Source organism: Crocodylus siamensis, chromosome 11, assembly GCF_052110815.1.
Source record: "Crocodylus siamensis isolate JL-2025a chromosome 11, ASM5211081v1, whole genome shotgun sequence".
Lineage (NCBI taxonomy): Eukaryota > Metazoa > Chordata > Crocodylia > Crocodylidae > Crocodylus > Crocodylus siamensis.
In genome coordinates, this window is record NC_143405.1 from 6,360,211 (window position 1) to 6,377,851 (window position 17,641).

The 17,641-nt window shown below is 46.1% G+C and overlaps 1 protein-coding gene across 3 annotated transcripts in view; it reads left to right on the forward strand.

The window, feature by feature from the left end:
• The window catches only part of VAV2 (vav guanine nucleotide exchange factor 2), a 270,523-nt gene that overhangs the window by 43,988 nt on the left and 208,894 nt on the right, over positions 1 to 17,641 (forward strand). For all 3 annotated transcript variants that reach the window (XM_090022197.1, XM_090022195.1, XM_090022194.1), the window contains exon 2: positions 12,404 to 12,520. In XM_090022197.1, the coding sequence (XP_089878323.1) occupies positions 12,404 to 12,520 (117 nt within the window). The remainder of the gene's footprint in view (positions 1 to 12,403; positions 12,521 to 17,641) is intronic.

The following is a 17,641-nucleotide window of genomic DNA, read 5'->3' on the forward strand; positions in this document are numbered from 1 at the left end:
GGCTTTGTGCAGTGGGCTGGCTTCATTGCAGGACAGTAAATGCAATTGGTTTTTAGACCCATGTGTCATATTTGCTCTCCAGCTGTCTGTATAAATCTACAGGTAGTTTGTTTCTTTTATCATTTGCCTTGTTCGTTGCTCTCTTCATTTATCATGTGTCACCTGCAAGCTAGTTTTCTGAAAATTTGAGAGGGTTTTGCCTCTTGTATGAAATTCAGCGGCTCTAGTTAATTGCTTGTGATCTGGCCTAAGTGGACATGAAGGAGCTAATTAGTAGCTGAAGGTTTGCACTTCAGCGTATTTCATAGGTTATTCTCAACCGCTGCCGCCTCATTTTCTCTTTGCAGGTGCTTAGTTTTGCTACTTGAAAGTCCCCTTTTCTTTGAGTGTCTGTGCAGGAGGGTCAATGGATCCAGTTAAATCACAGGGTTGTTTTTTTTTTTATTAACAGCCTACACTGGTGGTCTCTGCGTGTAACTCTTCTTTAAAAAAAAGAATCACCCAAATTAAGTACTTAAGCATTTTTAAAGAATTATTTTTTAAACATTTTTGTTCCCAGGTTTTTCTAAGCTGAGTTGTAGCCTGGAGTAAAGAATGTTGCAGGAGTTAAAATATTTGCTGTGAATTTAGGCGGTTGTGCTGTAGCTTTTAAATGTAGGTTGTTGGCCTTTTGGCAGCCTTCAGACCTTTATTTAATGCATGGGAACAATCAGGAAAGTTAATGAAAGGTGTTAAATTAAAGCACTTAAGTTAAAATGCACTGAAATTCTTCTTGGGTGTTCGTATACAGAAGTCAGGTGGACTCAGTGGGTGTGCCTACACGTGCATTAATGTGCCATTATTACGACACCTTAAGTTTAGTACGTGTAATAACAGATACTGATTTAATGCACCATAATTGGCACTACTGCTCAGTAGTGCCAGCGCATGATTTTTTTTTACATGATGCTAATGCACAGTAGGCTAAATCTACTGTGCACTAGTGCATTAGCATGGCTTTTGCCGTGACATGCTAATGCACAGTAGGATTAGTCTACTGTGCTTCTGGTATCTCATGTAGACATGCCCAACGTGTTGGAGCACTGGGCATGTCTTAGCCAAAGTTAAGAGTGCTTGGGCATGTCTTAGCACGTCTAGGCCCAAATTAAAGTTGCCTTAACTTTCCTGGGTGCTGTCAAACAAAAAAGGCCTCATTGTTGACTAAAAGGGAAAGATCAGTATTGGTGTCGGCATTCCTCATCCCTGTCTAGCCTTAAACCTTATCAGCTGGTAGGAGCAGAAAGAAGGAAAACATCAGTGAGATCCAGGCTCATCAACATTTTGAGCTGGTTAATCTGTCTTGCTAAGTGGAATTCTCCCAGCCCACAAGCATTTTGCAAAGGCAACGTCTTCTAAATGGGGAGAAATAATAGCTTGTTAACACTAAATTGTGGAAGCATAATTCCAGTCCCCACTTCCCTGCAGATAAATCTACAGTTCTAACAGCCATGAATTTAATCTGCCTGTCCAAAATAATTGATGAGCTGCAACTTGAATCTAAACCAAAATGGGGAATTTCTAACGATGACGACACTAGAGGTCATTCCGGCGGCTGTGTCTTTATGTTAATGAGACAGTGGGACAAATGGAGAGACGACATTATAGGCGCATGGAAGATGTGACGTTACAGGTGGAGAGTAATGCCGGTTCTGGTTATACTTGAGGTTCCTCTTCCTCCCTCTCAAGTTTGTTCAGAATCACCCTTGTTTGGAGGTGACCTGCAGTTGAGGAAGTAATGGAAATGGTGTTGTTCTTAAATACAAAATTCTTTAATAACTACAGCTGTGTGTACCCATGGCTGATCATAGGCCCTCAGAGCCCTCGTGTACTGAGCTTGGGGTAGCAAGGGTAGCGCTAGGGTTGCCAGCCCTCCAGGATTGCTCTGGAGCCTTCAGAAATTAGATGTAAAGCTTCAGGAGACTACTGAGAGTCACCCGGGAGACAAATGATGGAACATTTATTAAAATATATGGGCAGGGGCTGGACTCGATGATCTCCCGAGGTCCCTTCCAGCCCTAATGTCTATGAAATCTATGAAATATTGAATCCAACTTGTAACTAATATGCAAGCACATGGGCACATTCACATTGTGTCACAGACACATTGGCGTTCTGGAAACTGCCCGGGATAGATTCAGACAGAGCTGGCAATTCAAGGTAACATTCAGTCCTTCGACTTGTTCTACCCTGGTCAGGAAGAGCTGTTGTATAGGAAGCTGGGACTCCTATACATGCCCGGCCTGCTTTACAGGGCTAGAAAGTCAAGAGAGGGTCTTCATCATAGCTGAGAATTGGATCCATGAATTCTCTGAAAAGGCTTACGATCATGCCAGATGCTGCGTGATACCCATTGCCCCATTAATCACGGTGCATTTATACGTTTCATCTCTCGGGCTGCGTGGTGACCCCTCTTCCCTCCCTTCCATGGCTGCTCTTCATTTTACCAGCCTGAAAGCTGTGATTAAACAGACGCACATGGCCTCCCACTAGAGGCTTCCTTTGGCTCGGTGCTTCTGAGCTGTGCCTGCAGCAAGATAAGAGGAAATCTTACATCATGGTCAGGAAGTGCTAAAGAAAGTTACTTTCCTCATTCGTCACTGCCTTTATCTCAAGCATTGAAGCTGCAATATTCCCTGCATGCTGCAGGGGCCATTTAAAGCCCATGGCTTGGACTGAAGCCATTTGGCAATGTGGCTGGATGCCCAGTCCTATTGTGTGTCCCTCAATCCCTCCAGAGCACTTCCTCGCTGAAACATTAGCTGAAGCCTTGTTTTTGCTGCTGCAGTCACTGCTACTCTAAAAGGCCCATTCCACTTAGGAACGGAAGCGCCCGGCTTTAGGATATCCTAAACCGTCAATCATATTGTCTGCCCCATTCTCTCTCGTTTTCTTTTTTCCCCCTTTGGCTTATTTACTGCTTTATTAAATTCCTTCTTCGGACTTCCCACTCATCTCCCCATCAGAAGGACTTATGATACCATCATCTAAGTGCAATGGTTCTAGATAGGATAGTGTCATTGCTGGAAGCTATTCATTTATTACGCAGCTGTCGGCAAAAGCATCAAGCTAGGAAACTTCCACCTTGCCGGAGTCAGTTCCCGAAGGGTTTAGGAAAATATTGCTGTGCAAATAGACTTTTTCTCCTGAACAATATAATCTTGTTGGGAGGAGGGGATCAGAAATCGTGGACTCTGAGAAATTCTGGCTTGTTTGCTGTTGGTGTTGGTTGGCTGGCTCTCCCTCTAGTATTAAAGGTGCACTGGGGTTAGTAAGAAGCTTTTACTCTTCCTTGTGTGATTGGAAACACTTGTAATCAGGCCCTTATTGAAGAATTTTTATGGAGAAACACAGGTGTCCAGTCAATGCAGGTGGTACTGCACTATGTGTCTAGTCATTCAGAGCGTTTTGAGGTGAGTAATGATGACTGAAAAGGGATAAATGAGAGAGCATGTGAGCAGATATTTGAGCACTGAGCCTGTTGCAACTTCACCTTTTTCCTTGTCATCACCCTCCATGCATGCATGCTGTCCTTCCCCAAACCTAAGTAGTCTGAACGAGGACCTTGGTTATAGAGTAACTTATTTTAGCTCCAAGTGGGATCAGCTATGCCATTTTACTATGCTGGCTGAGGGATCTAGTCCTTCCTATCTAGGCCAGCTTTCATGCCAAAGAATGCTAGATTGCTTTACAAAACTGTGTATGTAGCAGGATGGCGTCCTAGGGTTGCCATGTGCTCCCCTAGGGACTGCCTTTAGTACTGTGCCAAGTGTTCTCTGAGTGCCCTCGGAATCTCGCCCGCCACGCCTTTGGTGTTACGTATTTATTGTAGGGAGGCTGCCCTTCGTTCACCTGGCTACGGTTTCCTGCTATGTGCTGGACCCACCTCGGTCTCCCTGGCACTTGGGCACTCTGCAGCCCTGCCTTGCTCCGTGTCCTGTTGACGTTCTGTCCTTTCCCAGTCTCGTCTCACTCGGGCTGTCTGGAGTCCCGCCTCACACTGCACCTCACGGTGCTGAAACAGTCGCTGCCCCTCTCTCTCTGGGGCTTCTTGCTCACCCAAGCCTCACTGACGCTCAGGTTCTCCATGACCTTGTTCTGCCTTCTGGGGTACTCAGGGTCAGCCCTCTCCCAATACTGTGACTTTGCCTTGGCGCTTGGGGATGACACCTGCCCCTCTGCTGCACCCTTACGGACGCTCTGGGTCAATGCCCTTCCTGCACTGTCCTTTCTGGCGGTCTGGGAGGCACACTCCCTCTGCTGCACCCTTTTTGGCTTCACGGTCGCTGCCCACCCTCTCGGGGCTTCTAGCACTGCCTACTCTCTGGGGCTGGGGTCCACACTCTAACGTGGTTCCCCTATGAGGCCTCCTCCATCCCCTTATAGCCTCGCCCGAACCTGTGGTCTAACAACAACCAAACACAAGCCAATCGGCTATAACACAAATCTATGCCTCGTGGCTAAAACGTCCTCCTATGTGGGTAGGAAGAAACAGCTTCATTTCCCCATCTTGAGGGCAGAAGTGGCGCCCAGCCACAGCTATCCAGTGCATCTCCCCCACCCAGGAAAAGAGCAGGTTGGTCCAGATGCCATGGCAAACATTGATTTTTCATGACGAGTAGCACCATGTTTGTGCTCTGAGGCCAGCGCTTTGTCTTTTAAGGCCTCATCTAGCAGGCAGATGCCCTAATCCCTGGGGCAACTGCAAAGATATCTGTTTTCCCTCTTGCAAGAATGAGGGCCCAAAAAGACCACGAAGGGATTCAGAGCCACGGTTCCAGGATTGCACTTGGTATTTCAGACCTGATGGCTAGACCATAAAGCAAATGAAGGCTTTGCATGAGGGAGTGGATGGAGATAAGTTTTTAAGGTCCTGGACTGGCTCTTGAGAGACCCTTGTGAGATGCCTGTGCCTCGGTACTTCATTTGTAGCATTGGGTGGAGGATGTTTCCTTTCTGCCATGTTTCCCCTCTGTTCTGTATAGATTTATGCTGTCATTTCTCTCTGGTAGGGACTCTTGCCATGTGTTTCTAAGGAGCCAAGCACAGGGAGGAACTTGGTTGGGGCTTTCAAGAGTTACAGTAGCAGAATGAATCAACAGCTGAGAAAACTCCCCACTAGACGAGCTGCTTGGTGGGTGAAACATCTGTTCCCCTTGCTATCCCTCCCAGAAACGTAATGACTGAACAATCCCCATGTGTTTCGCTAGGCAGTGCAGCTATCTTGAGGGCTTGCATCTCTTTTTAACAAGGTCTCTTAAGATTTATAATTGATTGAGGCTGAGGAGGAGGCTTGTCTGCCAGATATGCGCAGCTGTTGGTACGTCACTGCCAATGCATCTACTACACGGGCTTTGTATCAGCTGTCAGTCTCGTGGGTGGGTTACAACAGGGATCCATTAGGCTAAGCTGATAGTACAAAGAAAAGAGGCTGCATTTCTCTTGAAGCACTTCCTGTCTTTTCTTACGGCTGGATAGTTTTTCTTTTCGTCTCAGGTGCTGAATGCTACCCTCTAGCTGTAACTGAAGACTGGGGGGGTTTGTTTTCGTTGGAGGATGTAGAACATGTTATTTAAAATAGCTTGCCCGTTAAGGAGTCAGTTCAGGGACTTAGTCACGTACAAGCCTCACGTACGTACCTCCCTGCTCATTCACGTATTCCCAGTGGACTGCTATGCAACTGAGGCTAACGTGGGGGGGAAGAGTTACGTCTTTGGAACAGGGAATAAAGTTTATTTTGCTAAAATTACAGCTGGCTTAAGAAAAGGAAAGGGTGCTGCTCTAAGCTCAGGTCGAACACAGGCTGGGCCTGTTGTTGTGGGTGTTAACGGTCTCTCATTTGCAAGCAGCATCACCTCCAGGCCAGGAACATGGGTTTCCTTCCTTACCTGACACATCAGGCATTTATACATGTGCTCCTGCAGTTGGGTGCAGGACTGCTTTAATTAGAGCAACTATGAGAGCTGCTCTAATTAAAGCACCCAGAGCATCATGTGTATCAGCGTCCCCACACTGAAAAATGGCAGCAGGGGTGCTTTAACTAAAGCTCATTGAACAAACTTTAGTTAAAGTGCCCTCACCACCATTCTTCAGTGGGGGATGCTGGTGCATGTGACACTGGAGTCTGCTGGAGCACGGGAATTGCCACACTTCAGCAGACCTGATTAATCAAATCTGCTCTGATGCGCTGTAATGACAATGTGTTGGAGCAGCCTCACTGCATGTGTATAGGCGCCCATCAATATCTTTTTGCAGCTACCAGATTTAGGGTCCTGCCTGTCTTCAGTTATCGCTCTGGATTTTAACCAAGAGCCGTGAAGCCTTTTAATGGTTTTTAACATACAAATAACCATTACGTTTTATGTAAAATCAAAAATCAATTTGTGACCCGTTTAAATCAGGTTGTTCAGGGACTCCTGGCATGCTCAGCCCTAGGACTGTCATCAGATCCCAGCAGTCACAGACTCCGTAGGTCACTGCATGCCTATCCTCCGGGCATCAAGGTTTAATTAAAAATATATATGACGTCTCCAACCCTCCTGGTTGTAAAGTTGGTCTTTGAAATGAGGTAGGGATGTCGGTGACCTGAGGTCGATAGATGAGGGTGAAGACCTTTCTTAAAATTAACTCTTGCAGCTCCAAGTAGGGAGGAGAATGAGCTGCCACCCTGCTGCCTGTACCATATCATCTCCTCCCCCTCTAACCACAAACCAGACAGCCCCATCCTCCTCTGTGTCCTTTCTTCGACATCCCCTGAAAATTCTCCTGCTTCCGCTTGCATTTCCAACACAAATTGAGAATTTGGCAGCAGCACAGAATAAATCAAATTTTGTATAAAAACAAATCGCTCGAGGAGCCTCTGCAGTGATTAAATTCTGTAAAGACAATAAATAATATAATGAAAACCTCCCATTTGAAACGGCAATACCAGAAGCTGCTGACAAACCTCCAGCGTGTCCCAGAAAGCATAGGTAGCCTGGCCACAGGATGTCAGTCCAGTTGACTGTTGAGCATACAGGTGGGTGGTGAAGTTGCCATTCTGCTAGGAAAACCTATGCATTGCTGCAGAGTCTGGATTTCTGGATGTTTGGACTGGGCCAGGCTATGGTTGATGGCAGCTTAGGACCACTTATAGAATCATACAAGATGAGGGTTGAAGGGCCCTCAGAAGGTCACATCTAGTTCAACCCCCTGCTTAAAGTAGGACCAGCCCCATCTACATCATTCCAGCCAAAGCTTGTTAAACCAGGCCTGAAAAACCTCCAGGGATGGAGAGTCCACCATCTCTCTAGGTAACCCATCCCAGTGCTTCACCACCCTTCCAGAGAGAAAGTATTTCCTAATACCCAACTTGAGCCTCCCTTGCTGCAATTTGAGCCCGTTGCTCCTTGTTCTGTCGCCTGCCCCCACTGGGAACAGCCCAGCTCCACTTCTTGCTGTCTGGTGGGATGCCCAGCAATTAGTTGAGAAATTTAGATGCAAAGAGCAGCGCAGCGGGGTCATGACTGTGGTGGTGATTTTGCATTTGAAGAGGACAAAGAGTTGATGGATGGGGCTAGGGTCACTTGTATAGAGTGGGGCTGTCCACCTTCTAAGTGGCTGGGGCCACGTGCAGTGCAGGAGGCTGTGATGGGGGCTGCACACTTTGGGGCTGCAGTAGTGCAAAGCCAGCCCCCCCCCTCCCCGCCCCCCAGGCTGAGCCCCTGCACCATGCAATGACTGGAGAAGAATTGAGGGGCTGCATGTTTTCCTGCATGCAGCCTCTTGGCCAGCCAGGCTGTGGAAGACAGCAGCTGTTGTTGGCTCATGGCTTGACCAGAGATGCCATCTAAATATTGCTGGTTTGGCTTTAGGGTCCAGTGTATTTTATTAGGCTTGTTTCTAGCTCCCTCTGCTTCAGTCTTATTCCCAAGTCCTCCCTTGCTTTTAAATTCGCCTTTGGCTAATGAAGCCCCTCAGCCTGGTATTTTTATTGTGCCCCCAAAGCTCTCGTGCCTCCAAGCACTCCCGCTGGAGAGAGGTTCCCGCAAGTTCCTTGCTTTCCGAGGAAGCATCAGCTCCAGCCAGCGTTGTGTGATGCTGATTTCTCTGGAAGTTGCCTTCAGGCTCTGGAGAAACCTCCTTTCAAAATAAATTGGTAAAAGATTTGGGGGGAGGGAATGTATTTTTTATTTCTCAGATGAGTCGCTGACAAGGCAGGCAGGCAGCATGTGAAAGCAAATCAGTTTGCCAAAAAAATGGGCCGGTCCCTTGCGGCTGGGAGTAGACTCTGCTGTGGGAGTAGTTTTCCCCTGGGGATGCAGAGCCTTTTCCTGGGGCAATGTCACACAGTGCAGGTTGCACCCATGGCCTGAACCTCTGTGTCTTCAACCCCGTAATATTGGGAGGTGCTCCACCAAGATGAGTCGACTTCCATCTGTGCAAAAATGAGAGGAAAATCAGGCTGTAAGCACTTCCCACAGCTAGATAACAGTGGGCCCAGGCAGCACAGCGGAGAGATGCTTTTCACTGATTTGGAGAAGGGTGTGCAGGGTGCTGGAAGGGCGAGGCATGTGTCTTTTCCGGGCCATCTGTTTGAAGCATCTTTGTACAAGAGAGGGCAGAACATGATATCCTGTAAAAACGTTAGAAGCATTCAATGCCCACAGGCTTTTTCATGCAACGTCCCAGGAATGAATGAGGCAGTTGTTCAGCAGAGGTGTGTGGAGGTGCCGACCTGCTGGCCTCGTCATCTAAGTGCCAAGAGCCAGAACAGCACATGTAGCTGCCAGGCTCCCTAAATAAATGTAGGCCTTAACTAAAAGGCCTTATTATGTGCTATTCATGTATATATTAGTCCACTGATTCCACCATGTGAGGAGGCGTGGAAAAGAAATTGGCTCTTTCTCTCTCTCTCTCTCTCTCTCTCTCGCTTTCTTTTATGCCCAGACAAACTCCATGGATGTCCTCATGAACTTTGACACATGTAATTCATCATAAAACAAGGAGAATTGAAAGTAAAAGCAATAATTCAATGAACGTTACTGCCCTTGACTCTGTGCATGTGTGTGCAATGTGCACGCATGTGCATGCATATGATGCACACTCACTGATGTCAGGAGCAAGGGAAGTACCGTGTCCCTATTCCCCTCCTCCCGTGCAGTTCAGGAAGATACTTTCTCAGCTCATGTTTTCTGGAAGGCAGGGGGTGGGATACATTGGTGAATTGAACCAAGGGAGGTGATTGATTTTTAATGTGGATTTTGTGTGGCTGGGCATTAGAATAGCCTGGTGCTAGGTTGCATTCAATTAATTGCAGCTAATTATTAACATCTCGCCCTTGGCTCAGCCCCATCAAACCCCATGATTTCGTGATCGTTCATAGCAAACAAGCTATGAAACATGTACATGAGGCAGTTAGGTTAAGGGAAATACTTCATGGATGGGGAAATGAAGCAGAGCTCATCCTCTGTAGTGTTCAGCAGTTCATAAGCAATCGTTGGATCCCTGTAGGGTTGGGATGAAGGCTGGTTTATGAATAAGCCACTGGACTGAAGCTTGAGGTCTTGGTTGCGGGAGGGATGCTGTTTCTTTCTTACTGCACACTGCTGGGATAAATGTCATTAACACATTGTTTGGTGCTACTATGATAAGGTCTATCCATGTCCTTTGGTAGACCATTTTAAAGATTTGCTGTTACCGTCTCTCATTGCTTTTCGTATCAGGATTTTTCAGTGGCATTTTAAATAGCTTATTGGATTCTTCCTAGACTCTTGTAATCTGCCTGAATTCAACAACTGTCTCATTGCCTATTCTCACCCCCTGATGTCTTCTGCAAACTTTACCGGGAGCTGTGGAAGCAGGAACGGTACAACTACAGGGATTTTTGTGCTAACGTTACACCTAGTAGTGGAGCCTTTGGCATGAAGATGTACAAATTTGAATAAAGATGCAGGAGGTAGCTGATGCATGAAAAAGATAAGTTGCTCTTAACCCTTCTTTGTTGGGGATGGGCTAGCATAAGATTAGTTTTATCCAACCTATCAATAGCTAGTGCCCACTCACCAGCAAGAGTCCTGTTAGGGAGAGATTTTTAGTGAGCCCAGATTGCTACGTTTTCCACTGCAATCTTTCCAGAGTGAGGTGTTGTGAAGTTTGAGTTGTTTGGGAGTTTGAATGGAAAGTCTCAAGTATGAATCTCAGGTTTCAGGTGTTGGGTCTTGACCTCTGACTGCAATTGGAGATTTTTCTTTCTTTTTACTATGAGTGCTGCCTTGGGCAGAGACCATCTTGTCTGCTCTTCCTTCTGCCCAATGCTTTAGAAGAACAGGGAGAGGCGCATGCTATGAATACTTCAGACGGGGAAGGCAGTTTAGCATTCAGGACTGTGAAAGGAAGTTTGCTTCTGACCATGTATAATTATGGTTATAACCTCTGTCATTAACTTTTTTTAAATTGGAGGCTTAAAAGGATTTAAAATAAGTCCGTGGTGGAAATTGGAGATGAATGAGATGGTAACAAAAAAAAAAAAGAGCCCCCTCCTATAAGCTGACTGCTTTGCATACGCTGAAAAATCCTGCTGGGGCCTGGGGAATAGATGTGCTATCAAATCCCCAACATCAGCGAGAGGGGAATTTGTGTCGTGAGTTTGTAGAAGTTTTCACTTAAGTCAGAATAAATGTGCTGAGGGATGGGGGTGAGAGAGGCCCCTGGAAGGATAAAATTAGTCCTCATCTTTTACCTCCCCCACCTTCAAAGCTCTAACTAACTAATGAAAATGCTCTGATGAGGTCATGCTTGCATCTTGTGCGCTAGTGCTTGCACTGCATTGTCACTCCACAGTTTACCACAGTTGGGCTGAGTGATGGAAAATGGGAAAACGGCCCTGCCTGCATAGCTGATTGAGTGTATTGCTAGATCTTGGCAAGCCATTGCCAGTGACCTTAAATATAGCCCCACGTACAATAATATTTTTATGCTTGCCACTGAGGTCATCAAGAGATGGGCCAAGATGGTTATGGTCAGACGCTCAGCCTAGCCGTCAGGTTGCGAGCAGTAATTTGTACCGTGTCGGTTCGATGGTCAGCTGAGGAATACGAACAATGCAATGCAGCTAACGGGTTGCTACCTAACCACCTCGACACAACCTTGACCAAAAACATCCTGTTGGAAACGTGCAGGGAACGGGCACACGGTATCGCTTCTGTTCCTCGATGGGTTGATTCCTCGGGCATCCCCAATGTGTGAACGATTGCCGTACGCGGAACGGTGGCTTGAAGAAACTCGCACATAATCTTGAATAAACTGGAGAGTGTTTGCACGAAACATTTGCAGATAGTGGAAAGGCAGCACTAACTCATTGCATCCTCATGCAGTCAGCTCTAATTAGCAACATGGGAGAGAGCCAAGCAAATGAAGCAGTGCCTGGCTTTCATCCCTATTGCTCTTACGGCCCTGCTTCAGCCTGGAAGGAGACCTCTCTGAGAACACAATTATAAAACCCCTGCAGCTCGCACAAATGGGCACAATGCAAAAGTCAATCGTTACTACAAAAACAGAGGCGTTGGATTACTCCAGGTGCGCTGTAAAGTGTAGCTGAGCAATCCTAAGTGTTTTGCAACATTCAAACAGGAGAGGAGAGCTGTGCTTTCTCAGGTGGGCTAAAATGAAACACAGGAACAAAACCATTTCTGCAGTGAATGTTATCTGCTGTATTATCTGTCAGTTTTATTCATATCCTTCTGGGTCTCTGCTTGCTCAACTGGCTGTGATTTGGGCCTGGGGTTAATTTTGGGCTGGACCCAAGACTGGCGCCTGTCTGTTGTGAATATGCCACACTTGGCTTTCTGATGTCTAGTGTGCCAGCTAGCTGACAGTTTGTGCACTGGAGGAGAAAAGTGGAAGGAATAAGTCAAGCGGATCACCTGGATCAGCTACCAATAGCTTCTTATCTAGGAAGAAAAAATATGTACCAGTCACTTCTGTTGTGTGTGCATGTGGTGCACAGGGGGAGCCTGGAATAGATGCACATTGGAAGTAGTAAAAAAAACCCAACCACAGCAATAGCTTCTTACATTGTCTGAGCTTAATTTTATATTTGCCCTAGAGCTTGCAAAGGGAGCATTGTGCTCCTGAAGGTAAGACTGCCTTGTTGTGGGCACATGCTTGGCATCTGGTTTCAAAGGCGTTTCTGCTGCTGGTGCAGTCTTATCAAGAGCTACTTTATAATGGAGCAGTGTGGCGCTTGCTTCTACAAAACTGGTTGGTAAACTAATGCATCTTCTCAGAGAGCAGGTTTCCGTGCCTTTAACTTAATGTTGCATGCAAATCTGATTACTGTCTCCAGTCGATTATAATTATGTAACGAGCTCTCTTTTCTTTGCTGCAGTTTCTCTGTTTGAAGAACATACGGACGTTCCTAAAAGTCTGCCACGACAAATTTGGGTTAAGGAACAGTGAGCTGTTTGATCCCTTCGACCTCTTTGACGTGCGGGATTTTGGGAAGGTAAGAGTCCACCTTCATCCCTTAGCACGTGTTTGGGTGCTGGTGGGGCCATGTGGTTTTTCCAGTAAATGTGGTGGTACTGGGCAGGATGTGAGACAAACTTGGGTTTTTCCAGTGTTGTCTCATTTACACCATGTCAGCGTGACACTTCTTTCCTAATGGCATGGCCACGTGGAGAGGTGGCTGAGCTGGTGACATCCGTGGTTAAGGAGGCTTAATCTGCTGTTGCAGTTCATGCTGCTTTGGGGATCAGGCAGTCCCCTGGTTCCACCCTTGGTTTGGTCCCTCTTGCTTGACCCCCTTCCCCAGAGGCCTGGTATAACACTTCACGGCAGGCAGGTGCATGCCTCATCAACTTGCAGTTGAGCCCAAATATCAAATTCTCCAGAGGCTCTTGGGTTCATTCCAGGTTCTTCTTTCTTGTTCATGTACAGCAAGAAACGAATGAGTCTCCCAGGCATGAGATAAGAATCCCTTTTATTCTGAACTAGTTATTGCAATTGTTGTATTCCTATGATTATTTATTCTGGGGAGACATCATGGTCCAATAGACTGAGCACTGATGTGGGAGCAAGAAACCTGGATTCTCTTCCATGCTCCAGCCCTGACCTGTGTGACCACGAGCAAGTTGCTTCACCTCATTTTTATTGTTTCCCCCTTCCCTAATCAGCCTTGGTTTATCTGCTTAAATTCTTTTTCGTGCAATGACCTCTGAGTTAGCCTTGCTTTGCTGTGAATGCCCCTTGGCAAAGCACCCCACGGGGCTTTGTCCTCCAAATTTTTTTTTGTCTGTCTGTCTGTCTGTCGATATAGATAGATCTAGGCCCTGTTTTTGCTGTGTCAGAAGAGAGAAAAAAGCACTTATTCAATTTAAGAGAAGTCCTGAATTCTGGGTGAGGTCCCAGCTAGAGGGATGGGGGAGTCTTAATGGGACTGTCAGGAGAAGATCAGTTTGAAATCCGTGTGTTTGAAATCGATGGTCTTTGTTCTGCAACGTTGCTGTGAGGAATATTGGGCTAAGGGAAGCCTCCCTGTAAGAGACCATTTCTGTTGTGCAGGTGATATAGCTTTAAAAGCGATGAGCCACTTATTAAGAGCTATGAATTACTTTACCTCTCCTGAACCACCAGGCATGTGCTGTGCAAAGGCATCTACTCTTCTGATTATCTGAACAGCCAATTTCCCCCAGCTGATGGGGAAATAAATTTATTGCCTAATTTAGTTTTGGACTATTATTTGGAACTTGCAGTTGAAGGGGTTTGTTTTATGAGTTTGTGATTTATGGAGCGCAAGGGGGCTTTGTTGTTCCAAAACGGTAGGTAGACAGACGCTGGAGCCTTTGTTAATTAAAATGCTGCTTTTCTTTCATGTTTCGTGTTGCAGTTCACGGTCGCAAACTGTCCAGTCAAGCTGTTAATTGAGGCTGGAGTTTAACGCGTTGGGAACTACTCAGCTGAACACGTTCCCTTTCTTTTTCCATTCTACTTCAAAAACTAGCTGTGAACAGGTTCCACATCCTAGTTTTGCCCCTGTTGAAAGCAGCTCAGAAGTTTAATAACCCCGGGAAGCTGGACAATAGACCAAAATGAGTTTCTATATTGAACTGCAATTGTGTAACTACGGCAAGAGCAAAAGAGTCTTTAATTTAGGTTCCCACTGGCCAAACAGACTTCACATACAAAAAATTCTTTCTGGAGCCCATTCATTACTTAGATCAATAACACTTTTCAGTTTCAGGGCACTTACGGCATGTAAGAGCCTTTCATATGCAGCACATGGTAATGGTCGACCATTTAATTATATGGTGAGCCCAGCGTAGTGGTGCAGGGTGTTTCCATTTTCAGATACCACTTAAATAGTTATTTCTGTCCTCCAAACCTGAAGCCCAGGCTAGATAGCAATTACTAATAACTCTGGGAACTAGCTAAAATGTAATTATCAAGTAAAAAGGCCGGGGCGTGTACTTCTTCTGTGTCTATGCGGAGCGGACCTTATAAGCTGCTTCTAAGTAAAGGGGCATTACCATTTACAACAGAAGGGATGTTTCAGGTTGATATTTGGGTGCTTCCCAAAAGGCTTCCAAAAGGCCAAATCCCACACTGTCCCCCTGGCCAGCCTCCTTAGTATAAGTTGTCATAGGCTGCAGTGGCACAGCACAGATTTACACTAGCTGGGCATTAGGACACTTCTGTGCCCACGTTGCTCTGGGTTTCCACCATAAGTAAAGCCTTGGGGTCGGGAGCTTGGGCAGTGTCAGACCACAGGTCCATCTTGCCCAGCATCCTGTGTCACCCAGCGGCAGAGAGCGGATGCTGAAGAAGAGAGAGAACTGGGTCTGGTTTATTTCTTTTGCAAACATGTAGTTGGTCTAATAAAAGATATCACCCCTACCACGAGCCCTGATTCCTTTTGTCTCTGAACCAATATGGCTACAACCTGGATACCTGGGTCAGATGAGGGGTTGTTTTCCACCATTCCTCTCGCTTGCAGCTTCCAGCATTTTAGGTCTAGGAAGTTCCCATTCAGAGGCCGTGCCCCTAACTCCCATGCTCAATACCTGCCAATACCCCTTTCCTCCAAGAGTTTGTCTGGTCCCTTTTTTGAATCTGCTTTCACAACTACTTGTGGCAACGAGCTGCATGCTTTAACTGCACGCTGCCTGAAATACCCCCAGACCTGTCTTTCATTAGTTTTAAACGTATTACCTACTGCTTTCATTTTGCGACCACCAGTTCTTGTATTAATGACCAGCTTTACGCTGCCCAGGGGGACGTGGGATTCTCTAGCTGCATTCTCCGGGCAGAAGGATCTCCCTCTTTCCTTGGATCAAGTTCCAGACTTTGGAGGTTTGATGATAACATATTGCTGACTAAAACCCTTGGCCAAGAAGAAAAGGAGTCCTTTCTACGGTGGCTGTGGGCTTTGTCTGGCCGTCGGACAGACCAGGCATCCGTTCCAGCCAGACTCTGGTTGCAGGAGGCACCACGTGGGTTGGTAGTTAAAAGTAAAACACTGATAGCAAAGGGGACATAGATGCTTTTTTCTGTTCCTGCAGCTCCTTGGATTCGTGACCCAGGACAAGTCATTGCTCCACAGAATGAGGAGAGCATTGCTAGCTTGTTTCATAGGGAGATAAAGTAGGATTGACTGGTTTTCACTGGGAAAAGTTGCTCTCTGTCACGCAAAGCTCAGTGATTATTTCATATCTGGATGCTGCGTAGCAAGGGTGTGCAGAATTTAAGCCAATTGTGGGACATCTTTTTCTCATGTTTCTTGCCATCTTTATTGTCGTGGTTCCTAATGACCAAAGGGAAATAGGAAGGATGCTTTAATTGAGGGAGACCTGACTGCAAGCTCTTTTTTCTCTTGCTTGCAATAATATTGTGGCGGCAACCCAGTCAGGGTCACAGCTGACTTTTTTCCCAAAGGAGACTCATGATTTTTGGTTAGCTCTGTTTTGGGGGGCTTAAGAGGCCTTCAGAGGAGCCTGCTTATTCAGAGGGCAGGCTTCAGCAGTTCTTGAAAACCATCTTCTTTAAAGCGTCTCCATTTGGGGATCTCAGAGCACTGAGGATGTTTGGACATGTCGCCCTCTGGGCTTGTGAATTTGGGACAGGAATAAGAGCAACATTGGGTGTGTGAAAAGAAAAGGTTATCCTCAGTCACCATCTGATTCTGCAGTGCACCAGAGCTTTCACTCCTCTTGGCAATGGGAATTAGGAGCATGCACGCACGCCTCTGTGGAAACCGCCGTCTAAAAGGAAAAGAAGTCAGAAGTGCACTGTATGGTTGCTCGGTACATTTGGGTGTCCAGAATAGTGGCAATAATGTTAATTTTAGCTCTTATTAGGCTTTCTAAGTTCTCAGCACCAAATGTAATGAGATGAGATGTCCACAAATGTGGATTCAGCTCTCCGGCAGACAAGGTTCTGGGTAGATATCAGATTCACCCCAAGAGCTTTGTCTGCCTATGTCCTCAGACCAGCACGGCTACAACCTGCACCCCTGATTCAACTCTTCATCACTCCATTAGTCAGCGTGGTGGCAATGAGGTTCATAAAAGGGAGCTATTCATTTTCAGTAACTCACAGTAATCTAGCAAGTGTATTTTTGGGAAAATACCATTCAAGCTAGTCAACAACTCGTGCAGCATATCACTTCTCTCTCTACTACTTTGTCTGTGTGTGACTGCTCTGACTTTCCTTTGAACTTGAAACATTTCAAACAGGCTTTTTACAAATCTGGAGTTTTTCACAGCCTCGACTGTGGGCACATAGCGGACAGTACAAATGACAGGCTACCGGAAATATTAAAATGTGAAACCCAGTTACAAGTCAATTGAGAAATGAAGGGGAATTGAGGTTTTTTTTAAAAGTTAAGATCAACCAGTAGCTTTTGTCTAGAAATGAGTGGAAATTCCAGCTGTCCTTGAAAGAAGGACATTTCATTCTTATGGATGGGATTTTGACTGGACAATTTGCATTGGGTATGTTAACCCTTCCACGTTCTGGGGGGTAGTTTTGGGTCTGAACCTTTGGTTCGGCCACATCTCAAAGAATGTAATCAGTCGGTCTTTGCTGCTCTCATGCGTGGAGCTGCATGTCAAATCTAAGCTTCATGTCTTGCATGTTTTGTGTCTGGGGATGGAGAAGTATGTGGTGGGGCAGTGGTGCCTGAGCCTGTCATGCTTGAACAGTTGCAGTGCTATTGGTTTGTAAGAGGGGAAGCTTAGAGTAGGGTTTCCTCTGAAACTGAGACCTATTGGACTGAGAGCAGTTGGTATATAGCAAAGGTAGTTGGTGCAGATCGTTGGTACCAATAATAGAAAGCTGGGACAGCATAGGATGCATCGTGTAGCAATATTTTCAGGGTTTTTTAAATCATTCTGAATATTTTCTCATGTTGGGAGGTTTCCTCCCCCATACAGTGCCATTGAAATGTTTTACAAGTTTTTCACATCATACCATGTCATTCTTCATGTGATGCTGTGGTGGATCTACGAATGTGGTGACCTCCTCCTGCTCTCACCACAGTAACCCAGTTATCAGAAGTACTGCAGATCCACACTTCCCACTGGTGTTACTGGGACCTGTGACCATCCAGCCCTGTGACAACTGGAAT